The 21,936-nt window shown below is 42.6% G+C and overlaps 1 protein-coding gene across 7 annotated transcripts; it reads right to left on the reverse strand.

Moving 5' to 3' along the window:
• Positions 1-1,123: 1,123 nt before the first annotated feature.
• On the reverse strand, positions 1,124-21,230 carry LOC109758911 (probable disease resistance RPP8-like protein 2). 7 transcript variants are annotated; one of them, XM_045230207.2, is made up of 7 exons: positions 20,805-21,230; positions 5,862-6,147; positions 2,113-5,769; positions 1,789-1,949; positions 1,680-1,699; positions 1,498-1,598; positions 1,124-1,444 (listed from the first exon to the last, which is right to left on the reverse strand). In XM_045230207.2, the coding sequence occupies exons 1-3, from the start codon at positions 21,109-21,111 to the stop codon at positions 2,133-2,135; spliced, it is 4,230 nt and encodes a 1,409-aa protein (XP_045086142.1). In that variant the 5' UTR covers positions 21,112-21,230; the 3' UTR covers positions 1,124-1,444; positions 1,498-1,598; positions 1,680-1,699; positions 1,789-1,949; positions 2,113-2,132. The 7 variants fall into 7 exon arrangements, with proteins under 7 accessions (XP_045086142.1, XP_045086139.1, XP_045086140.1 ...); XM_045230204.2 differs by having other exon boundaries at positions 1,124-1,419; positions 1,680-1,718; XM_045230205.2 differs by having other exon boundaries at positions 1,124-1,423; positions 1,680-1,718.
• Positions 21,231-21,936: the final 706 nt, after the last annotated feature.

A 21,936-nucleotide genomic window follows, 5' to 3' on the forward strand; every position in this document is an offset into this window, starting at 1 on the left:
TTTGTTTATAGGCTATATATGCAATTGTTGAGCATTCAGCTTATAGGCTATGCAATTGAAGAGCCTGTTACCTTTTTCCTTGTGTTGGTTTCCGGGCAACAATAATTAACCTTGTAATAAACATCATTTTGTTTCATGTCGTAGCTTGTCATGTCTATCAGCCAGAGCATGTACTCGCAGTCTTGTACAGGGGAGAGGCCACTCTGCTCTCTCCACTGTTCTGCTGTAAGCATATCTCTGTTATGAGCACTAGTTTTGACCCTGAAGGTTTTTGAGAAGAAAGAGGATTTCATTTTTCTTTTCTGGCATTTCAGGTTCGTCTTTGCCTGTCAATAAATAGAATCCTGTGATATTCTTTTACTTGGATTTGCAGCAAGAGGAAGCATGAGAAGGATGTGGAGTTCTTCTAGTTGTGACGTTATGGAAGATTTTGACTCAATCTTTGCCTGTCAATAAGTGTCTACTGTCTATGCTTGTGAATAACTTGAAATTCAGCAGTGCTGACTGTCGATGGCTGCCTGCAAGCCGTATCGGTAAACTATTGTGTTGTTCCTGAATAAGAGTGCATGAGTGCTGGGGAAGAGTAATATCTGCTGAGCTTTAGCACATGATTTATTTTGGACTAACGAGTCATGTAAGTGATGAAGGACGCATCGACGAGAGATATCCTATTTTAAGGAGGACGGGATTCAAATCAGGGAAACGATCCTTCTATTGATTTCATAGAAATTCGTTTTCTTTTCTTGTCTCTATGATTTTGATTTTTGAAAGCTCCTCGGAGTTCTGCCCAGAGAGACGAAATTGTACATTTGTCTCTCTGCAAACTGCCTGACCAACTTGCAGTTCTGTGTTGTGTTTCTTTGACAGGTTTGTTGTGATGTATGCCTGTAAGCAGCCAACATGCATTCAGGTAGACGTTGTTTCAATAGTATTAACATACTGAACTTTGTAGTGTTAAATTAACAGCATCTTTAAATGTATCAAATCAAAGGCATCATGAGACAAGCGCCGCAGGGGCAACTTTGCAAGAACTCTCGAAGACATCGTCGCTTGACCTAAAGAAGGCATTCTTCCCAACATAAAAATGGTAATCCAGCAACGTGTATAAAGGAAGGCATTCTTCTGAAATGGTAGCACACCATCATCTAGCAAGTTGATGATGTTCAAAAACTGCATTCGGCAGAAAAAAAATAAGGTTGACAAGAAATGCGACTTTGCCACTGAAAATAAACGCAAGACAACAAACCACCGTCAATACCAGAATACAAACAAATGCACTGACAATAGGCCAACAAGTTGAGAATGTACGTCCTCTGGCAAGGCTATCACAAATTTCTGACGGAGGGAGATACGAGTTCGATCAATCCTAGCATATTGGTCTGGTCTCATCATCAAATTCCTGTCCCAGCATCTCTGGATCTGTCTTCTGAATGCAGTCAAGGAACTAGTTCAGAACATGTTGTGAATAATAAACAGAGACGAAAAAAGCAGGTTTACCTGTTGAAGATTTCAGATTTCTGATATGGCAGCACAATAGTAGGTAGGCTTTTCCGACATGGCAGCATAAATCCCCAGTTTGTTTTCTGAAACCCCAGCAACTGGAGAAGAGAGGTACTGATTATCGAGACATCGAAATCAAAGATGGCCACATGGGTATGAGGTTCTGATTATCAACTGACCTCCCAGCGTTATCTATCTTCTGCGTGCAGCCAAGAAACCTGAGAAACAATCACCTTGTTTTCACTTCAAAACATGAGATGGATAATGAACAGCGAAAAGCAGGCTTACCTTTTTCATTTTATTTTATATGACAGCGAAAATAGAGGCTTTTCCGGCAGCATGAATCCCCATTTCTGACCCAACGAGTGGGGAACAAAATGTTGAGATTGTGAGTGTAAAACACCGTTATCATGACCACGTGAGGACGAGGTTCTGAAGTGAAACCGAGCCTGTTCATATCACAAGAAAAATACGTTAAGCATTTTCCCTCCCAACCAAATATAATAACTAATGTAATAGGTGATCCAGGACAGGGATGGCCTGGCCAATCCCTCCAGTAGCATATAGGTATTTAGTCCCAAAACAAACTGGGCATGTATGATAGAAGTATACCTTAGAAAGTTACTCAGCGATCAGTTCACATAGCACCCATCAATTTCGACCTCTAGCTTGCTTGTTGCAAGTGATCTGCATCCTTCTGATAACTCGTCGCTGCAGTCGTAGATCTCCAGTTTTTCCAGTGAAGGTGGAAGGCCCTCCTTCGGAAGCCCTGAGATGCTACTACAACTTATGATCTTCAACGTATTGAGGGAATGGAGGCCATGCAGGCCCGCAGGAAGATGTACGAGATCCTCACACTCAACAAAGCAGAGCTCTTGCAGGGACCTGAGGAGCAGAAGCGCTCTCTCTTGCTCATCTGTTAGCCTCGTTGCATCCAATTCAATAAGCATTAGGCTTCGGAGGCAGGTGAGGCCCTTGCAGAATGACGCGTTAAGGGGAGACAAATCATGGACCTCGAGACTTTCCAGTGCAGGGAATAACTCATAGCTATGACTTGAAATTCCCTCAATTGGCTCATAACTCTCCAATGGGGTAAGGGAACCCAAGGCAGGGGAATAGAGTATTTTCAAATGCTTGAGGTTCACGAGGGATCGCAAGCCCTCTAGTGAGACGAGCGAACTGCAGTACTGAATTTCCAAACGTTCCAGCGCCGTGCACGAATGTAGCTGTAGAGATTCCATGCTTGAGTTCACAAGCAATACCAAAGACCTGAGTGTTCCAAGTGACTGTATGCCCTCTATAGCGACGAGCAAATGACAATTTTCAACTTCCAATTCTTCTAACGCCGTACAGGAATCCACCTGTAAATATTCTAAGCTTCCTCCATTTAATTCCAATTTTCTGAGGCACGTGGGATTCCCCACAAAGCAGGGCCGCATTGTCTTTTGGGGACAACCAGTCCAAACAAGTTGATGGAGTGATTGAGGGAGGAGACATCTTCCCTTCTCTTGGGCATCTTCATCAAGGGAGGTAAATCCAACCAAATCTTCCCTACTCCCCTCAAATATTAGATGAGGGCATTTACCAATGGTTATCTTTGTGAGATTCAGCGGAATGTGCACGACTCCGTCAACATCTGAGCTTGGCCATGCATCATCTACATATCCTGATGACGAAGCCTCGGAAGCTGAGATAAAGTTTGATTGAACCTTTCCTTCCTCTTCTATCTTTAGCTGTTTCAACTGCGGGCATTCATATAAAGTCAATTCCTTCAGGGCTGGTGAATGTCGCAGCATCAGAGATAGCCACTTCCCTGTTATTCCACAATCTCTAATATAAAGACTTTCAAGAGATGGAAGAGCATCCTCATTTGCAGGCACAACATCTGAAGAGAAAAGTTCTCTGCAGTACTCTATTTTCAAACTCTTTAAAGAGATGAGCTGACTTAAACCTTTGAATGAAATAGATGTCATGCTTTTGCCTGACAATATCTCCAAGTATTTTACATCCTTAAGATTACTGAATGCCAAAATTTTCTCATCGACTGCCATCATCTCACTTGGAAGTCCATATCCATAAAGCTTTAATGTTTCCATGGAAAGTCTCTCCATTGACATAATTGTTGAAACACTAGTGATTATTAGTTTAGAAAGTGTGGCTGAAGGCGGAAGAGGGGTCTGTACTTGCAAACGAGGGCAACCGACCATAATGAGTTTCCTCAGGCTGGGCATCGGTGACTTAAGCTCTGTTTCATAGTTATAACCTTTCTGAAACAAATCAAACACCTCAAGTGCAGAGCAACTCCAGATCTCCAACAACCTTAAACTAGACTTCATATCCCCCACAGAAGTACAGGAACATATCTGTAAATCTGGCATTCGATCTAAAACCAGTTCCTCCAATGGCGGAACTAATACTTCTCTTAGTCTCCGCATGTTGCTCAACTTCAACCTTTTAAGAAACCGAAGCATTTCCAGAGATGGAAGTATTATCCATTCTCCGCAATCCTCTAGATGAACCGTATGCAATGATTTAAAGAAAACAACATCCAATACTTGAAGATGGAAGAACTTGCTCAAAACACGAGGCAAAGCCTTCTGCTCAGTATGGCCATCCTGAATTTTTAGATACCGAAGATGTGTAGGATTTGCCAAGCTACACAGAAAGGAATTAAAATCAGGAGATGTTGCAGACATTTGCAGCAGACGCAGATTATGTGCTTCTTCAAAGACATCTTGGAATGCTTTGAAGAAAAAGGAGTCATATTCCCCAATTAACACCAATGTTCTCAGTTTTCTCACTGATGCGACTATACTTTGCAATGAAAGTTCAAACCACTCATTACGAGGTATATTCCCAGTCTGACCATCCCTCTGATATACAAAACCGGTTGTTATGGACAAATGGTGTACAGTTGGCAAAATTTCATCGCATTGCAAACCATCCAAAACTGCACACTCTGTTCTTGAAACCAGCCTTGCAAAATCATGCATCAGGCCGCAAATGGCATAGTAAGTTTGGCATTGAAGTTCAACCTTCTCAAACAAGCCCCGGTTCACCAAGTCAGTAAGATAGTACCGTCCCATATCCTCCAAACTCTTACTTGAATGATCACGCTTCACAAATCCTTGTGAAATCCAAACATGAACTAGCTCCTCAGCAAGAAATGGATAGTTGTAGGGCAATATGGAACAATATGAGAAGCATTGCCCTACAGGGTAGGGCAACTCATCATAGGAAAGCTTTAAGGCAGACATAATACCAGCAGTGTGTTGTAGGGATTTCCAATCTTCAGTGTTCAGAATGTTACTCCAATGATCCATAGTAAGATGATCTCTTAGTAGTGCCCCAACAGTTTGTGCTGCTAATGGGTTTCCTTTCAACCATCCTGCTATTTTCTGTCCTAAATCACTTAGACTTTCTTGCTCTTTATAATTCTCATCACCAAATGCACATGCTTTAAACATTGGCCAAAAATCACCATTTTTCAGACCATCTAAGTTAATTGGTCCAGTTGTACCTCTCTTTTTGGCAACAAACGGTTTTCTTGTTGTCAGTATTATCATATTGCCAGTTGCACCATCAGAACTGAAAGGAGCTAACAATTTGTTCCATCGGCCATCATCCATGCCTTCCCAGAGATCATCTAAAATAAGTAGAACCCTCTTTGATTTGATATGATCCTTCAAGACCTCCTGGAGCTTGGAAAAGCTGCATATGCCATCATGTGTTTCTTGGGAGACGTGATCTAACATCTCTCTTGTCAGTCTCATTTCATCAAATTTATTAGACACCCAAATCCATATCTTGTGATCAAATTGGCTTTCCACAGCTGGATCATTGTATACAAGCTGAGCAAGAGCTGTCTTCCCAACTCCTCCGATGCCTACAATAGGCAGAACAGTTAAACCGACGGTTGCTTTGTGTTCTTTTATCAGTGATTTGATGGATCTCTTCTCTTCATCTCTCCCATACACTTTCCCTTGAACAAGACTTGATGTTCTTCGGCATGGATCTGAGATTGTACTCTGACAGGTATTTGATATTGCACCACCGGACCCAAGTATCTTGAGAAGCCTTGTGATAGCCTCTCGTCCATCTTGCAGCTGACAAGTAATGTCTTGTATCCTTTCGGAAAATTCGTCCTTGTTCCACCCGTTTGGGTTAGCTGCGGTGATGTGTGTTGACTCCTGACCGGTTCTCATCCTTTCTCTGCTGAACGAATTGCCAGTTGCAACAGGCATAGGAACTGTAGTAGCATCAGTGGTGCTGAAATAAGAAATAGATCATGGATCGGCAGTAACAACCTTAATACGCTCTTAAGCTGATGCACAAAAGAAGGCATTAAACAATTTAGGTACCTTGAAGAAGGGTCACTTGCTCCACGTCTCTGGCGACAACCTTTGCTTTTGAAATGATTGCGCAAAACTAATATCCCCTTATTGGTTTCGCACATAACCTCTGTTTGACAGCTCTTACATCTTGCTCTGGCACGCCCTCCGTTTTGTTCAAACTCTGTGATTTCGAAGTGATTCCATTCCTTGGATTGGAACCTGCTATTACCGCTGCTCTGTACATCGTCATCATTTTCTCTAGATCTCTCAACTTGCTGCGCTCCAGCATGTCCATCCGTTTGGAGCAGTGTCTCTAAGGCAGAAGAAAAAGAGAAGCAGACATTTAGCATAGTCGTCGTGCTCCAGGAAAAATAAATTGGAACTGCCAATTACTAACAACTAAGCAGGTACTTGGATCTAAACGTAGTACTCCCTCCGATCCATATTACTTGTCGCTAAAACGGATGTATTTAGAACTGAAATACATCTAGATACATCCATTTCAGCGACAAGTAATTTGGAGACACTGCTCAACTATATTTTATCATGAACTCAATTAACTATATTTCCTTTTATAGCTTTCTGCGCTACGTCCTGCCCTTGCAGATGACCGTGAGCCTTCTTCGTGTAGTACACGATGGGGCCATGATCTGCAGGGCAGTTGCCCCAGTAGGTGCTGGGACGTTGACTGCACTTGGCCTCTTTGACACGGTGAGCTATCACGTATGCATAAACATCCACATATGCACATACCATGTTTTGTAACTGAAAATTTCTTGTCACAGGTGATGATGGGCCTACTGCTAGTTTCCTCTGCCTGCTCGTTGACGGTGTCAGACCTGGTGGGCCGTTCCCTGCACCAGTGCCACAAGTTCACCGACGGTACCTGCAGTCTCTACTTGGCAGCCGGCGTGCCGGCTCTCTTCGCGGTGGCCACCAGCGTCCCGGTGGTGTACTACAGTACCGCACCGGCAGTGTACGCTGCCCAGGCCCAGCAGCAGCTCCACCACTACTAGGTACAGTTTAACCCTTTCAGTGTATGCTTGGCATGCAATTTTGGAAAAAAAAAGGAAGCATACCATGTGTAAAAATGGTTTGACCTTGCATTTTGCTGCTTACTGCTACGTCTGTACCATAATATAAGACGTTTTTGTAGTTCAAACTGAACTAAAAAAAGGTCTTATATTTCTAGTGAATGTACATGTCAGCTGCCATATCATTTTCTTCGGCCTGTATTTAGTGCTTTTATGATTTCTTGTTTTGATGTTACAATTTTGTTAGTTCATAGATGTTGTTGGTTTGTTCTTAGAAAATATTCAAAGTTGATTCTGTTGTCTCTGCAGTTCAAAACGTTTTGTATCAAGCTTCTAGGTTTGTCACAGATAGTAATGCTTTGCTCATGTAGTTGTTGCATGTTCAACTTGTGTCCAAGAAACTTGACCTCCTGTTCCAGTTTATATTATTAATTAGTAATTCAAACAGATCATTATAGTTCTTTAGAAGTGGGCTTTTGTGTCCAACCGCCATGAATTTGTAGAGAGGTCAGCTGAATAAATATGGTTACTCTGATCTCACAAGCATAATGATTAACTTTTGTATATATAGATACTCTGACAGCAGGTATAAAAAAAGACACTCCTACAGTACTTATTTTAGTCCATTACAAATATAAACTGCAATTGGATCATCATTCTTTCATGTACATGATAGACTCCGCCATGTAGAGTAATGAGTTTCATTTGATTCCATGCTCACAACAATTGAATGTAACTGGATCCTCTTTCTTTCATGTACATGAAGTATTTCAGCTTGTTTGTCTGTAGAAAGCCTTGGTTTAATTTTCTAGGCTAATTCAACTTGTTGTGCGTGATGTAGGAAGGTGAACCGATAAAAATGTTTATTATTGAACCAAATGTTCTTAGCGTTTCAGTGGATTTGTAAATCTGTGGGCTTGTCCACTAATCAGATACCATTTTAGGGGACCTTCATTTGTAACTTGTCCAACAAAAGCATGGAACCAGGGAACTAAACAACCCCCAATTAGAAGATCCTGAAATATATGCTCCAGCTAGTTCCCCTCTTATTCTGTGTAGTAGATTCAGAGAGCTTAGAAGGAAAAGCAAGCCCAAATACAAGCTAACTTAATTCGCTGGCTAGTACAGTAACTTTGCGCATGTTACCTGCTTATAACATCTTTCAGAACATATGCGGCTGTTATAACATCTTCATGTTAATATTTGTACACACGTTGCACACTACATTTTGATGAGAAGATCAGCTTGCTATTGTTAAGATGATAAAAAATGGACATGTTGATGTGCAGGACATGTTCTCTACTATAGTAGTGATTACTCTAGAGATGTTACTGGTTGCTCTATATTTCAGAACATATGCAGCTGTTATATGTGATTGTCTTTTTATTCTAGTGATGTTACTGGTTGCTCTATATTTCAGAACATATGCGGTTGTTATATGTGATTGTTGTAACATCTTCCTTAAGTTCTAAATGCAACTGTTGTATGTAACATTTTCTGATCTATTGCAGGTTTTCCAAAGGTGCACAAGTTCACTAAGATTTGGAAGACCTACAAAGTGATAATGCCACGTGTCTTGTTTTGCCCTGCTGCATTTTGGTGGTTGTTAAGCTCATTTTGGTTCTGTGGCACACATCTAGAAGCATATGTAAATCTTTTGTGGCACTAGTTTAATTTGGTTACACGGCCAATTTGTCAGCAACAATATTTTTTTTCTAATCAAATGGTACCCTACAACCAAGCAAAATGCTAGTTCATTTGTTTGAAATAAAGAGGATCAGAGGGAATCCTTAGACCGTGGGCTTGATTGCCGACTTGCTACCTGATGCCGAATGCCCATAGTCCATCTCTTGTTTTTGTCACATCTTCTCATGTCTCTCACTAATGATAGCAATGTCCTTAGCCATCCCTGTTATCAGATTATGTCGACCTTCATTTCTGTTATCCCCTGCGTGTGTCTCATGAACCTGAGGAGGTGTTAGGAGCTTTGGCTCTGTCACTACCAACGTTCTTCTGGTGACACGGCACACTTTCTCTCGAGGTTAGGGTTCTCTATCAAGTCCCTATGCCGGGCACAAGCACAAAAATGGCATTTGCTATATTCTGACAGCATATCAGTAGGCTTGCTCTGTATAAACCAAACTTCAAAATCAATACATATAGGTCAACCCATTAGCTTAATCAAGATAACAGTTAAGTTGTGATTTCCGCTAGAATTCGGAGTCCTCGTGCTTCTTCTTTTTCCTATTGTACATACATTCTCCATGTCCTCCTCCCTCTCGTTCAAGGATATCCTTCACTCCCAAGCTTCATTGCAGGCTCTTCCTCGTCACTAGATTCAACACAAACAAACTTCACTACAAGTTTTTCCATGCTGCTGCTGCTGCTAGTAGATCCGGAAACGACAGTGCAGATACAAGATACTATGTATCACATCACATACATATCCTGGACAAGAACAAATGAATTCCTCTTTTTATTGTGGAAGAATCATAATTACCTTGTTGTCTTGTTAAGAGCAGAAGCTTCGCTGCGCATGTCGTGCAGGATGTTGCAGGCTTCCTCCCGGATGTCAGTGCACATGGTTACATTGTGCCTCTCGCACTGGGACATGGGCTTTAGTCTCCATCTTGAGACACTTTAAATGAACAAACTATATTATTCAAATAACATACTCCAGTTAGATTACCAAGTGGGTAAGAGGAGAGGCGGCCATTCTCGTTCGTCCACGCAAATCGACGGATTCTAGAGGAATGCGGATGTAGTACTGGCACGTGTAGATGGGTAGAAGCCTCCACCATCCCCATCTCTTCTCCACGAATTCTAGAGGGAGGGGTAGGGGATTTATATATAGGAATTCCATCTCTGTTTCGAATTATGGTTTTAGTGCAGGAACCCAAAATTTCTGGCCTGCCTGCAACATATCCCCAGCTCATGAGCATTCCACGAGTTCGTGATTCGGCCAGCCAGACGCCATGGAAGGTCGCAAGAGAGCTCGCCGGGTGCAGGTCGATTTGGAGGGTGATTTGAACTACACGTACAATGTGGTTTAATTTTAAATGCAATGGAACCGGGGAGAGATCCTTGTTCTTCAAAAAGAGAATAGAATGTCGACTGAATAGTGTATGAATTGTGCTAAAATATTAACACAGAGCACACTGAAAAAAAAGATTTAACACCAGCCTCAAAGTTTTATTTAATCAAGAACAAAGAGTAAGGCAGGATATTTCACTATGTGAAATAAATAAATGATGCAGCTACGCACCGGGACATCAAATCTGCCGTGGCATCCCAACAGAGTACGATTGCTCATCGCTTTTGTTGTTGTTGTTATTGGAAGTGGTGGTGGTGTTTTCTTATTGTCTATGTGGTGCTTCATTGTGGTAACATGACATGATTCCTCCTTCTCTAATTCTTATTCAGAGCAACTTGATATGACCAAGGCGAAGCTGCAGAAGCTGTATCAGGCATCATGAAGGTTCACTGCAGAAATTTCAAATTGCAACTTACGCTGCTTCATTCATCCACCCCTCTCCGTGAATCCTCTCTAAACGATTGTCTTAGGAGTGCTAGACAACGTGCAACTCATGTAGCTTTCTGTGTAATAATTGTGTCGCTACAAGCTGGTTGCTAATTATGAGTGTGAGACGAATGAATCATTTCTGAACATGGAGACTATATACGGGACTGTAGTCAAAATAGACATTATGAAGGTGATACGATGATATGATTGAGCCAAGTAGACCTACTGCTTGAGTCTTTCTGAACCGATTATGCGGTGACATGATTATCCAGTGGCATGTGTTGGAAAGGGGTCTGTGCATCTATTTACGTCCTAGTTTGAACGGAGGGAGTAGTTATGGGTGTGAGACGAATGTATGCAATTGTTGAGTATTCAGTTCCTACTTCCGATGTATGCATGTTACCTTTTTTCTTGTGTTGGTTTCCAGGCAGTAATTAACCTTTTTTCTTGTACTAGTAAACATCACTTGTGTTCATGCCATATATCAGCCAGAGCATGTACTTGCAATCTTGTACAGGGAATGGATACAGGGGAGATGCCACTCTGCTCTCTCAATTGTCCTGCTGTAAGCCTATCTCTGTGATGAGCAGTGGTTTTGACCCTGGAGGTTTTTGAGAAGAAACAGGGGTTTTGTTTATCTTTTGTGGCATTCCAGGCAAATTACTGTGTAAGATTAATTACTTCTAGTTGAGTTTGTCATCCTTTGCCCGTCAATAGATAGAGTCCTGTAAATTTTCTTACTTGGATTTGCAGCCCCTCACGGATGTGTACAGGCGAATCCTACTCTAAAGTGTGTTCCTGGAGCTTCTCTGTGATCAGTCGTTGTTTTCTTGGTCCATTGGTCATTGTTGGGCATAGAAACACCTGATGTCATCCATCTTCTGGAAGGCTCTGATGTGTTAATGCCTACGCCTGGGAATAGTTTGAAATCAAGTAGTACTGCCTGTCAATGGCTGCCTGCAGGCCAAAATGTGTAGTGCCTTTACCTGTGGAACTGTACTCTAGCAGGGTTGATGGATGAAAAGTGAAATGAAGTTCTACTGGACATGAATACGATGTTAAGTGTTAGTGCTGTCTGGAAGAGTGAAAGTAACCGTGCTACTGGACATGAGTGGTGAACTGCAAAGCTGGTAGTGTGAGTCTGAAACCTATGAGTGAAGCTTTTTTCTTTCGAAAAGGGGATATCCCCGGCCTCTGCATCAGAGCGATGCATACGGCCACCTTTATTACCAAGCAAAACAGTTCGACAGAGGTCTCAAAGTCTCAAACAAAGAAGAACAAAAAGTGCTCACAAAGAGCTAAAGAACAAGAATAAAGCCACAACCGGCTAGCAAGATAAAGATAGGAAAACTAATTGCCTATCCTATTACATGACCGCCATCCAAACCGGTTGAAAAAACCCATGCTACCATCTTCCATCGGATAGATCCAGTAACCAAACGTTCCCTGGCCTCCGTCGGAGTGAGTAGCGACCACAAACGGATCAACGCAGTGGCTCGGAAGATAACCTGCAAAAAATGAGTATTTGTTGTTCTGTTAAAAACTAAATCATTTCTGCAATTCCAGATAGCCCATAATAAAGCCCATACTCCTACACGAATGTGTTTCGCTGTTTGGGGCTCAATCCCATCTAGCCATGTCCCAAGTAACGTGTTGATATTATTCGGAGGAGTAATATTAAAGGCTATGTGAACTGTCCGCCAAAGAATTTTTGCCAAAGGGCAATCAAGAAAGAGGTGTTTGATGGATTCATCCCGATCACAAAAGCTACATCTAGCGGATCCAATCCAGTTGCGTTTTATCAAGTTATCCTTAGTTAAAATAACTTGTTTGTGTACAACCCACATAAACACTTTAACTCTCAAGGGTACTTTGACATGCCAAACATGTTTCGAAGTAGGAATAGAGCTAGAATTAATAACATCCAAATACATGGATTTGACCGTGAACTCTCCATTCCTAGTCAACTTCCAACACAACTGATCGGGTCATTGAGTTAGTTGGACATCCATCAATCTTCTCACAAGATGGAGCCAAGCTTCCCAACGGTTTCCGGCTAACGCTCTCCTGAAGTGAATATTGAGAGGCGTGGACTGATATACTGTCTCAACAGTTGCGTCTCTCCGTTGAACAATGCTATAGAGAGAAGGATATTGAAACACGAGGGGCGTGTCCCCTAGCCATGTATCCTCCCAGAATCTCGTAGAAGTACCGTTACCGATAACAAACTTTGTCCGATTAAAAAAATACTGATTTAACTCTCATCAGTCCTTTGCAGAAAGGCGGATCCATTGGCCTCACTGTCATCTGGGATAAAGTTTTGGAATGAAGGTACTTATTACATAGAATCTGTGCCCATGTAGCCCCGGTCTCACCAGATAGCATATACAGCCATTTGCTAAGAAGACATTTGTTCTTCACCTCAAGATTTTCGATACCTAGACACACTTGGTCCTTCGATCGACAAATAATGTCCCATTTAGCGAGTCTATACTTCCTCTTCAGGTCATCACTTTGCCAGAAGAAATGGGACCGATAGAAATCAAGTCTTTTCCGAACTCCAACTGGTACCTCGAAAAAAGACAGAAGAAACATGGGCATGCTTGTGAGAACCGAATTAATGAGAATTAAACGGCCTCCATATGACATTAATTTGCCCTTCCAGCAACCTAGTTTCTTCTCAAAACGATCCTCAATGCACTTCCATTCTCTGTTTGTTAGCTTTCGATGGTGAATTGGTATACCCAAATATGTGAAAGGTAAAGCCCCCAACTCACATCCGAACAATTGCTTATATGCCTCTTGTTCCTCATTGGCTCTTCCAAAATAGAACAATTCGCTCTTGTGAAAATTAATCTTTAGTCCAGTCAATTGTTCAAATAAGCATAACACCAGCTTCATGTTTCTCGCTTTTGCCAAGTCATGCTCCATAAAAATGATAGTATCATCGGCGTACTGTAGGACAGAAACACCTCCATCAACTAGATGAGGTACCAGACTACCTACTTGACCAGCATCCTTAGCCCTCCCTATTAGAATCGTCACATGTCGACTACAATGTTGAACAGAATAGGTGACATCGGATCTCCTTGTCTCAGGCCCTTATGTGTTTGGAAATAGTGACCTATGTCATCATTCACTTTAATTCCAACACTCCCTTTTTGCGTGAAAGATTCTACCTATTGTCTCCAGGCTTGATCAAATCCTTTCATACGCAAAGCCTGTTGAAAAAATGACCATTTGACTTTGTCGTACGCTTTTTCGAAATCCACTTTGAAAACAACCCCGTCTAGTTTTTTCATGTAAATTTCATGGAGGACCACAACCCTTTCTAGGATGTTTCTGTCCGGCATGAAGGCGGTTTGGGACGGCTGCACCACAGAGTGCGCAATCTGTGTGAGTCTATTTGTCCCAACCTTGATGAAAATTTTGAAACTTACGTTAAGAAGGCAGATCGGCCTAAACTGCTCAATTCTCACGGCCTCTTCTTTCTTAGGAAGCAAAGTAATAGTTCCAAAATTCAGATGAAACAACTGAAGCTGTCCAGAGAATAAGTCATGGAACATCGGTAGCAAGTCCCCTTTGATAATATGCCAACATTTTTTATAAAACTCCGCTGGAGATCCATCCGGCCCTGGAGCTTTATTATTTTTCATCTGAGAAATAGCTTCAAACACCTCTTTCTCCGAAAACGGGGCAGTTAAAATATCGTTCTCATTCCCAGCAAGTTGAGGAACATCCTCAATCCTCGACTCATCCAGGGACACGAAATTATCCTCCGGAGGCCCAAAAAGCTGCTTGTAGTAGTTCGTAATGTATAATTTAAGGTTTTCCTGTCCTAAGATCGTCCCCTCGTCTTGCTCAAGCTGAAAGATTCTTTTCTTTCTATGTTTGCCGTTAGCAATCGTATGAAAGAATTGAGTGTTGGTGTCCCCTTGGACAACTTTGCGAACCTTAGCCCGCAATGCCCACTCCAATTCCTCTTCTCGCAGGAGTTCTTTTAATCTCATCTCCGCGTCTACTTTAGCATGAAGTTCCGTGGAATCTAGGATTGTGGACTCGGCTTTTACATCTAGGTCCTGAATAAGAGTAAGGAGCCTTTCCTTTTCAACCTTATAAATCCCACTGAGATGCTTAGCCCATCTACGTAAGAAACTTCTCAAGTGTCTTATCTTATTCTGCCATCTCTCAATAGAAGTCCTTCCTCCTGCATCTTTAGCCCATTCCCTGGCTATTAGATCGAAGAAACCTTCTCTCTCAAACCACGCTAATTCGAAAGAGAAAATATTTTTATTCCCCACATCCGTTGCCTCACCAGAGTCAAGCAGTAAAGGGGTGTGGTCCAAGATTCCACGCGATAACGCCTGGACTGTTACTAGAGGAAACTTCTGTTCCCAGTCAACACTCGTGAGGACACGATCAAGCTTCTCAAACGTGGGGGTTGGCAAAGTATTAGCCCAAGTGAATTTTCTACCCGAAAGCTCTATCTCTCTCAGATCCAAGCTTTCAATAATAGTATTAAACATGAACGACCACCGGCCATCAAAATTGTCATTATTCTTCTCGTCTCTCCTTCTAATAATATTAAAATCACCCCCAACTAAGATTGGAAGCTGCTCAAACCCGCAAATACGGACAAGATCCGCCAAAAAATCTGGTTTGAGCTCTGGCTGTGCGGCCCCATATACCGCCACCAGTGCCCAATTAAACCCATCGGCCTTCGATCTAACCCGAAACTTGACGGCGAAATCTCCCATAACCACACTTCGGACTTCCAACGTCTCGCATCTAACCCCAAGTAAGATTCCACCTGATCTTCCTCTCGCGGGGAGGCAGTGCCAATCAAAATCGACACCTCCTGATAACGTAGTTAGGAATTGCGGGGGGAAATTACCCCTTCCTGTTTCAGAGAGGGCGATAAAATCCAACCTATGCTCGATAGAAGCATCCGCTAGAAATCTTTTTTTAGCCAAGTCTGTCAGACCTCTGCTATTCCAAAAAATTCCTCTCATAACTCATCATGAAATTTTTTAGTCGTACGGATCTAGCGCTTCTACGCACAGCCGACGCTGGATAAATCTTGCGCTTCCACTTGCGCTTAGGCTTGTGCGCTTAGGCATGAGTGAAGCTGTATCGGTAAATTATTGTGTGTGATTTTTCGAGAAAGAAGAGTAAATTATTGTGTTGCACTCATCTGAGAAGAAGAGTAAGATTTGCTGAGCTTTAGGGCAGAATCTTTTTGGACTAATGAGTCGTGTGACCGATGAAGGACGCATCGACAAGAAGCTCCTCAGAGTTCTACCCAGAGAGGCGAAATCGTACATTTTGTCTCTCTACAAACTTGCTTGACCAACTTGGAGTTCTGTGTTGTTTTTTTGACAGGTTAGTTCTTATGTACTATGCCCGTAATTAAGAAGCTAACAGACTTTCAGGTAGACGTTGTTTCAGTAGTATTAAACTTTGTAGTGTGAAATTAATAGTATCTCTAAATTTTCAAATCAATGGCATCATCAAACAGCCGCTGGAGGAGCAACGTCGCAACACCTCTCAAAAAACATGACTTAGCATAAAGGAAGCATTCGTCTGAACAAATGGTAACAGAACAACATCTAACAAGTTGATGGGGTTCAAGAACTGCATTTGGCGGATAAAAAAAACATAAGGTTGACCAGAAATGCGCCTTCGCCACCCACAATGCCGCTGAAATCCATCTTCTGGTTGGTTCACAGATAAGCTTCAGGATAAACAAACGCATTGACAATAGGCCAACAACTTGTGACTCCTCACTAACATATGCCCCTGGAATCTGGATCCTCCTTTGCTGCATGGAAGGTTCAGAAAATATAAGTAATGACAGGTGAGTGATGACCCAGGACAGGGATGGCCTCGGCAATCCCTCCAATAGCATATAATTGAACGACTTTGGTGTTCAGTTGAAAATAACTGGGTATATGGTAGAAGTGTACCTTAGAAAGATACTCAGAAATCAATCCACGTAGTCAACACCTCTAGCTTGCTTGTTGCTAGCGATCTGCATTGTTCTTTTAACTCGAAGCTGCATTGCTTGATTACCAGTTGTTTCAGCGAAGGTGGGAGGCCCTCCTTTGGAAGCCCTAAGATGCGTTTACAACCTATGATCTTCAACGTCTTGAGGGAAGGGAGGCTGCTCAGCCCCGAAGGAAGATCTAAGAGGTGCCTAGAATCTATAAACTGGAGCTCTTGCAGGGACCCGAGGAGCAGAAACACGCTCTCTTGCTCATCTGTTAGTATGGTTGCATCCAAAGAAATAAAATTTAGGCTTCGAAGGCAGATGAGGCCCTTGCAGAATGATGTGTTAAGGGGAGACAAGTCATCGACCTTGAGACTTTCCAGTGCAGGGAATAACTCATGGATATGACTTGAAATTCCCTCAATTGGCTCATAACTCTGCAACGTGGCAAGGGAATCCAAGGCAGGGGAATCGATTATTTCCAAATGCTTGAGGGTCACGAGGGATTGCAAGCCCTCTAGTGTGACGAGTGAACTACATGACCCAACTTCCAAACGTTCCAGCGACGTGCAGGAATGCAGCTGTAGAGATTTCAATCTTGAGTTATAAGATAATTTCAAAGACCTAAGGATTCCAAGCGATCGCAAGCCCTCTATGGTGACGAGCTGATCGCAACCCTGAATTTCCAAATCTTCCAAGGCCGTACAGGAATCCAGCTGTAGACATTCCAAACTTCTCCCACTATTTAAATTTATTTTTTTGAGGCAGGTGAGATTACCCACAAAGCAGGGCCGCAGAGCTTTTCGGGAATAATCAGACCAATCAAGATGTTCAAGTGATTGCGGGAGGAGACATCTTCCATTCTCTACCTGTGAGGAGGAGGTAAATCCAGCAAAGCCTTCCCTACTCCCGTCAACTATCAGATGAGGGCATCCACAAATTGTTATATTTTTGAGATCCAACGGAATGTGCACGAGATCTTCTACAGCTGAGCTTGGCCTTGTGTCATCTGCATATGGCCGTGTGTCATCTGCATATCCTGATGAAGCATCGCATAGATATCTTGATGTCCAAGAAGCTGAGACTTTTCCTTCCTCTTCTATCCTCTGCTGTGTCAACTGCGAGCAATTATATAAATACAAATCCTTCAGGGTTGGCGAATGTTGCAGCATCAGAGATAGACACTTCCCAATTATTCTGCATCCTCTAATATCAAGACTTTCAAGAGCCGGAAGAGCAGCATCTTTTACGGTTATCGTGTCTTCATGGGTATGCTTTGGCACAGAATCTGGTGAGAAAAGTTTTGTGCAGTCCACTATTTTCAAACTCTTTAACGAGATGAGCTGACTTAAACATTTGAATGAAATAGATGTTAAATTTCCACACGACGATATCTCCAAACATTTGATATCCTTAAGATTATGGAATGCCAAAATTCTGTCATCAAGTGCCATTGTCTGAACAAAAGGCATATCCCAAATTCTTTTTCCATTACTTTTGAATGTTCCCATGGAAGATCCCTCCATTGTCATAATTGTGGAAACTCTGCTGATTAATAGTTCAGAAAATATGGCTGAAAGTGGAAGGGGGGTCTGTACTTGCAAATTAGGACAATCGCACATAATGAGTTTCCTCAGACTGGGCAACCATGACTTATGCTCAGTTTCATAGTTACAACCTTTCTGAAACAGATCGAACACGTCAAGTACAGGGCATCTCTGGATCTCCAACACCCTTAAACTAGACTTCATACCCCCCACGGAAGTACATGAACATCTCTGTAAATCTGGCATTCCATCTAAAACCAGCTCCTCCAATGACGGAACCAATACTTCGCTTACTCTCCGCATGTTGCACAACTTCAACCTTTTAAGAAACCGAAGCATTTCGAGAGATGGAAGTATTCTCTGCTCACTGCAATCCTCTAGATCAACCATATGCAATGACATACAGAAAGCAGCATCCAATACTTGAAGATGGAAAAACTTGTTCAAAACTTGAGGCAAAGCCTTCTGCTCAGTATGACCATTCTGAAGTTTTAGATACCGAAGACGTGTAGGATTTGCCAAGCTACGCATGAAGGAACTAAAATCAGCAGATGTTGCAGACATTTGCAGCAGACGCAAGTTATGTGCCTTTTCAAATACATCTTGGAATTCTTTGAAGAAAAAGGAGTCATATTCCCCAATTAACACCACTGTTCTCAACTTTCTCACTGATGCGACTATATTTTGCGAAAGAAAATCAAAATTCTCACAACGACGTATGCTCCCAGTCTTATTATCCCTCCGATATATACAATCAGTTACTATAGACAAATGGTGCACGGTTGACAAAACTGTATTGCACTGCAAACCATCCAAAGTTGCACACTCAGTTCTTGAAACTAGCCTTGCAAAATCATACATCAGGCCACACATAATATAGTAAGTTTGACTACCAATAGAGGGTTTTTCTATTTCAACCCGCTGAAACAAGCCGAGGTTCACCAAGTCTGTCAGGTAGTACCATCCAATCTCCTCCAAACTCCTACTTGAATGATCACACTTCACAAATCCCTGTGAAATCCAAAGACGAACTAGCTCCTCAGCAAGAAACTGATAGTTGTAGGGGAATATAGAACAATACGAGCAACATTGTCGTAGAGGGTAGGTCAGCTCATCATAGGAAAGCTTCAAACAAAACATGATGCCATCAGCGCGTTGCAGAGAATTCCAAGCTTCAGTCTTCAGGGTGTTACTCCAATGATCCACAGTAAGATGATCTCTTAATAGTGCCCCGGCAGTTTGTGCTGCTAATGGGTTCCCTTTTAACTTTTGTGCTATTTCCTGTCCTAAGTCACTTAGACTTGCTTGCGCTTCATAATTCTCGTCACCAAACGCGCATGATTTAAACAACTGCCAAAAATGGTCCTTTCCCAAAGTACCTAAGTTAATTGGTCTAATGGTTCCTCTCCTCTTTGCAATAGAAAGTTTTCTAGTTGTCATAATTATCATATTGCCATTTGCACTACCAGAATTGAAAGGAGCCAATAATTTGTTCCATCGACCATCATCCATGTCTTTCCAGACATCATCCAAAACAAGTAGAAACCTCTTCGATTTAATATGACCCTTCAAGATCTCCTGAAGATTGGGAAAGCTACATAGTCCATCATGTGATTCTTGGGAGACGCATTCTAACATCTCTCTTGTGAGTCTCATTTCATCAAAGTTGTTAGACACCCAAATCCATATCTTGTGATCAAATTGACTTTTCAAAGCTGGATCGTTGTATACAAGCTGAGCGAGAGTTGTCTTCCCAACTCCTCCGATGCCTACAATAGGCAGAACAGTCAAACTAGCATCTGATTTGCATTCTTTTATCAACATTTTGATGTAACTCTTGTCTTCAGCTCTCCCATACACTTTTCCTTGAACAAGGCTTGATGTTCTTCGGCGTGGATCTGTGACCATAAGCTGAGAGTGATTTGAGGTTGCACCACCAGAATCTGACCCAAGTATCTTGAGAATCCTTGTGACAGCCTCTCGTTTGCCTTGCAGCTGACTAGTGATGTCTTGTATCCTTTTGGGAAATGAATCCTTGTTCCACCCGTTTGGGTTAGCTGCGGTGATGTGTGTTGACTCCTGACCAGTTCTCATCCTTTTTCTGTTGGACGAATTACCAGTTGCAACGGGCACATGAATTGTAGTAGCATCAACGATGCTGCAATAATACATGGATCATGATTGGCAGTAAGAATCTTAATGCACAGTTAAGCAGACGTGATTAAAAAAGACTCGCAAAAGTGTGCCGGTGCGATGCGGAAAAAAAATCTAGGCACCTTGAAGAAGGGTCAGTTGCTTCACGTTTCTTGCTACAACCTTTGCTATTGAGATGATTGCGCAAAACTGATGTCCCCTTTTTGGTTGTGCACATAACCTCTGTTTCACAGTACTTACATCTTGCTCTGGCAGGCCCTCCGTTTTGTTCAAACTGTGTGATGTCAAAGTGATTCCATTCCTTGGAACGTAACCTGCCATTGCCATTGCTGCTACTCTGCACATCAGCATTTTCTCTAGATCTCTCAACTTGCTGTGTTCTATGTCCATCCGTTTCGAGCAGTGTATCTAAGACAGAACAAAATAAAATTGGAACTGCCAATTAACACGCAATTCGTTGTTATTACAATCTAAATTAACATAACATTTCTTTAAAAAAAATACTACTACTCCCTCCGTTCCTAAATATAAGTTTTTTTTAGAGATTCTAATACGGACTACATACGAAGCAAAATGAGTGAATCTACACTCTAAAATACGTCTATATACATCCGTATGTAGTCCATATAGAAATCTCTACAAAGACTTATATTTAGGAACGGAGGGAGTACATAGTAAGCAATTCAGCAGGTACTTTGGATCTAAATGAATCACCAAAATTACCTGGCTCGAGCTCCTGCTGCAGCCTGTAGCAGTCCAGCTCGTCGACCACATCGTCGGCGTCGTAGAGCAGCTCCTTGACGGCCGCGAGAGATCGGGCCAGCGGTTTGTTCCCGGCCGCCCTCCCCTGCACAGCAGAAACCACCATCTCCACCGCCTCCACCTCAGACTTGAGCTTCCCGATGTCGTTGCCGAGGCCAGCTTGCCCGATCCATGAGTCCAGCTTGCCGCCGGCTGGGAGATTCGAGAGGATGGTATCTGTGAGCCAGCCGATCGCGGCTTCCAGATTGGTGTCTTCCACCGCCTCCATGATCAGATCCGGCGGAACCACGAAAGCAGGTGATGGAGAGCGGCAGCAGATCTATGGCATGGGAGATGGAGAGACGGCAGGGAGAGGGAGGGGTTCAGAGGAAGAGGAAGGAAGGTGGTTCACTTTAGAAACGTTCAGTTCAGATTAGTACTCCCATAAATCATAAATGTAGCTTCTTACATGGGCCATCTTCCCAACGAGCACACACACTGACACTGTGGCCCATCAAATCTCCTATTCTAGTACGATGTTCCTCTGCTTTTAATCTCAAGAACATAAGAAAGCGTTCCTTCACTTTTGCAAATGATTTCACTTTGAGTAACGAACAAGAAAGTTGGGATAATCCTTTTATTTTCGCGTTTGCTAAACATTAGGCGCCTATAAATTTTACAACCGCTAGTATATTTTTACTTCGACAAGGTTGGCGGGGAGGACGACATGAGGAGTGACAGCGATGGGCATCGGCCGCAGCGAGCCCGAGCCAGGACCTCACCGGCACAACACTGGGAGCGGTAGCGAGCTGCAGCGTGCCAAGTGGATGCAAGGAATCAGGTTAGCAGGTGTGGGGGTCGTCACAGTTTTTGCAGATCATAGGGCTTAGAGGGACGGTCGAGGCGGTGCCAGAATAATGGTGGGGGAGGTCGAGGTGATGTGCAGCAGCACTTGCCGGCTGAGGGGGGCGGAGGTATCGTTTCTCGGAGTTTTCCCTCATATTTTTTGAAGTATGTCTGCCCGTTTTCCCACCAATCCATACTCCAATTTTATTTTCATTGACCTTTTTCCTTTTTGTGCTTTCTCCTTGTCTTTATTTTTATTTTTCCTAAC

This window comes from Aegilops tauschii, chromosome 6 (genome assembly GCF_002575655.3).
Source record: "Aegilops tauschii subsp. strangulata cultivar AL8/78 chromosome 6, Aet v6.0, whole genome shotgun sequence".
In the NCBI taxonomy this organism is placed as follows: domain Eukaryota; kingdom Viridiplantae; phylum Streptophyta; class Magnoliopsida; order Poales; family Poaceae; genus Aegilops; species Aegilops tauschii.

Excerpts from the sequence above, each read along its gene's own strand:
- LOC109758911 (XM_020317768.4), bottom strand. The coding sequence starts at position 21,111 with ATGGAGGCGGTGGAAGACACCAATCTGGAAGCCGCGATCGGCTGGCTC. Across the intron at positions 20,490-20,804 it reads GCAGCAGGAGCTCGAGCCAG|ATACACTGCTCGAAACGGAT; the intron begins GTAATTTTGGTG and ends GTTCTGTCTTAG. Across the intron at positions 20,086-20,203 it reads GCAACTGACCCTTCTTCAAG|CATCGTTGATGCTACTACAA; the intron begins GTGCCTAGATTT and ends GTATTATTGCAG.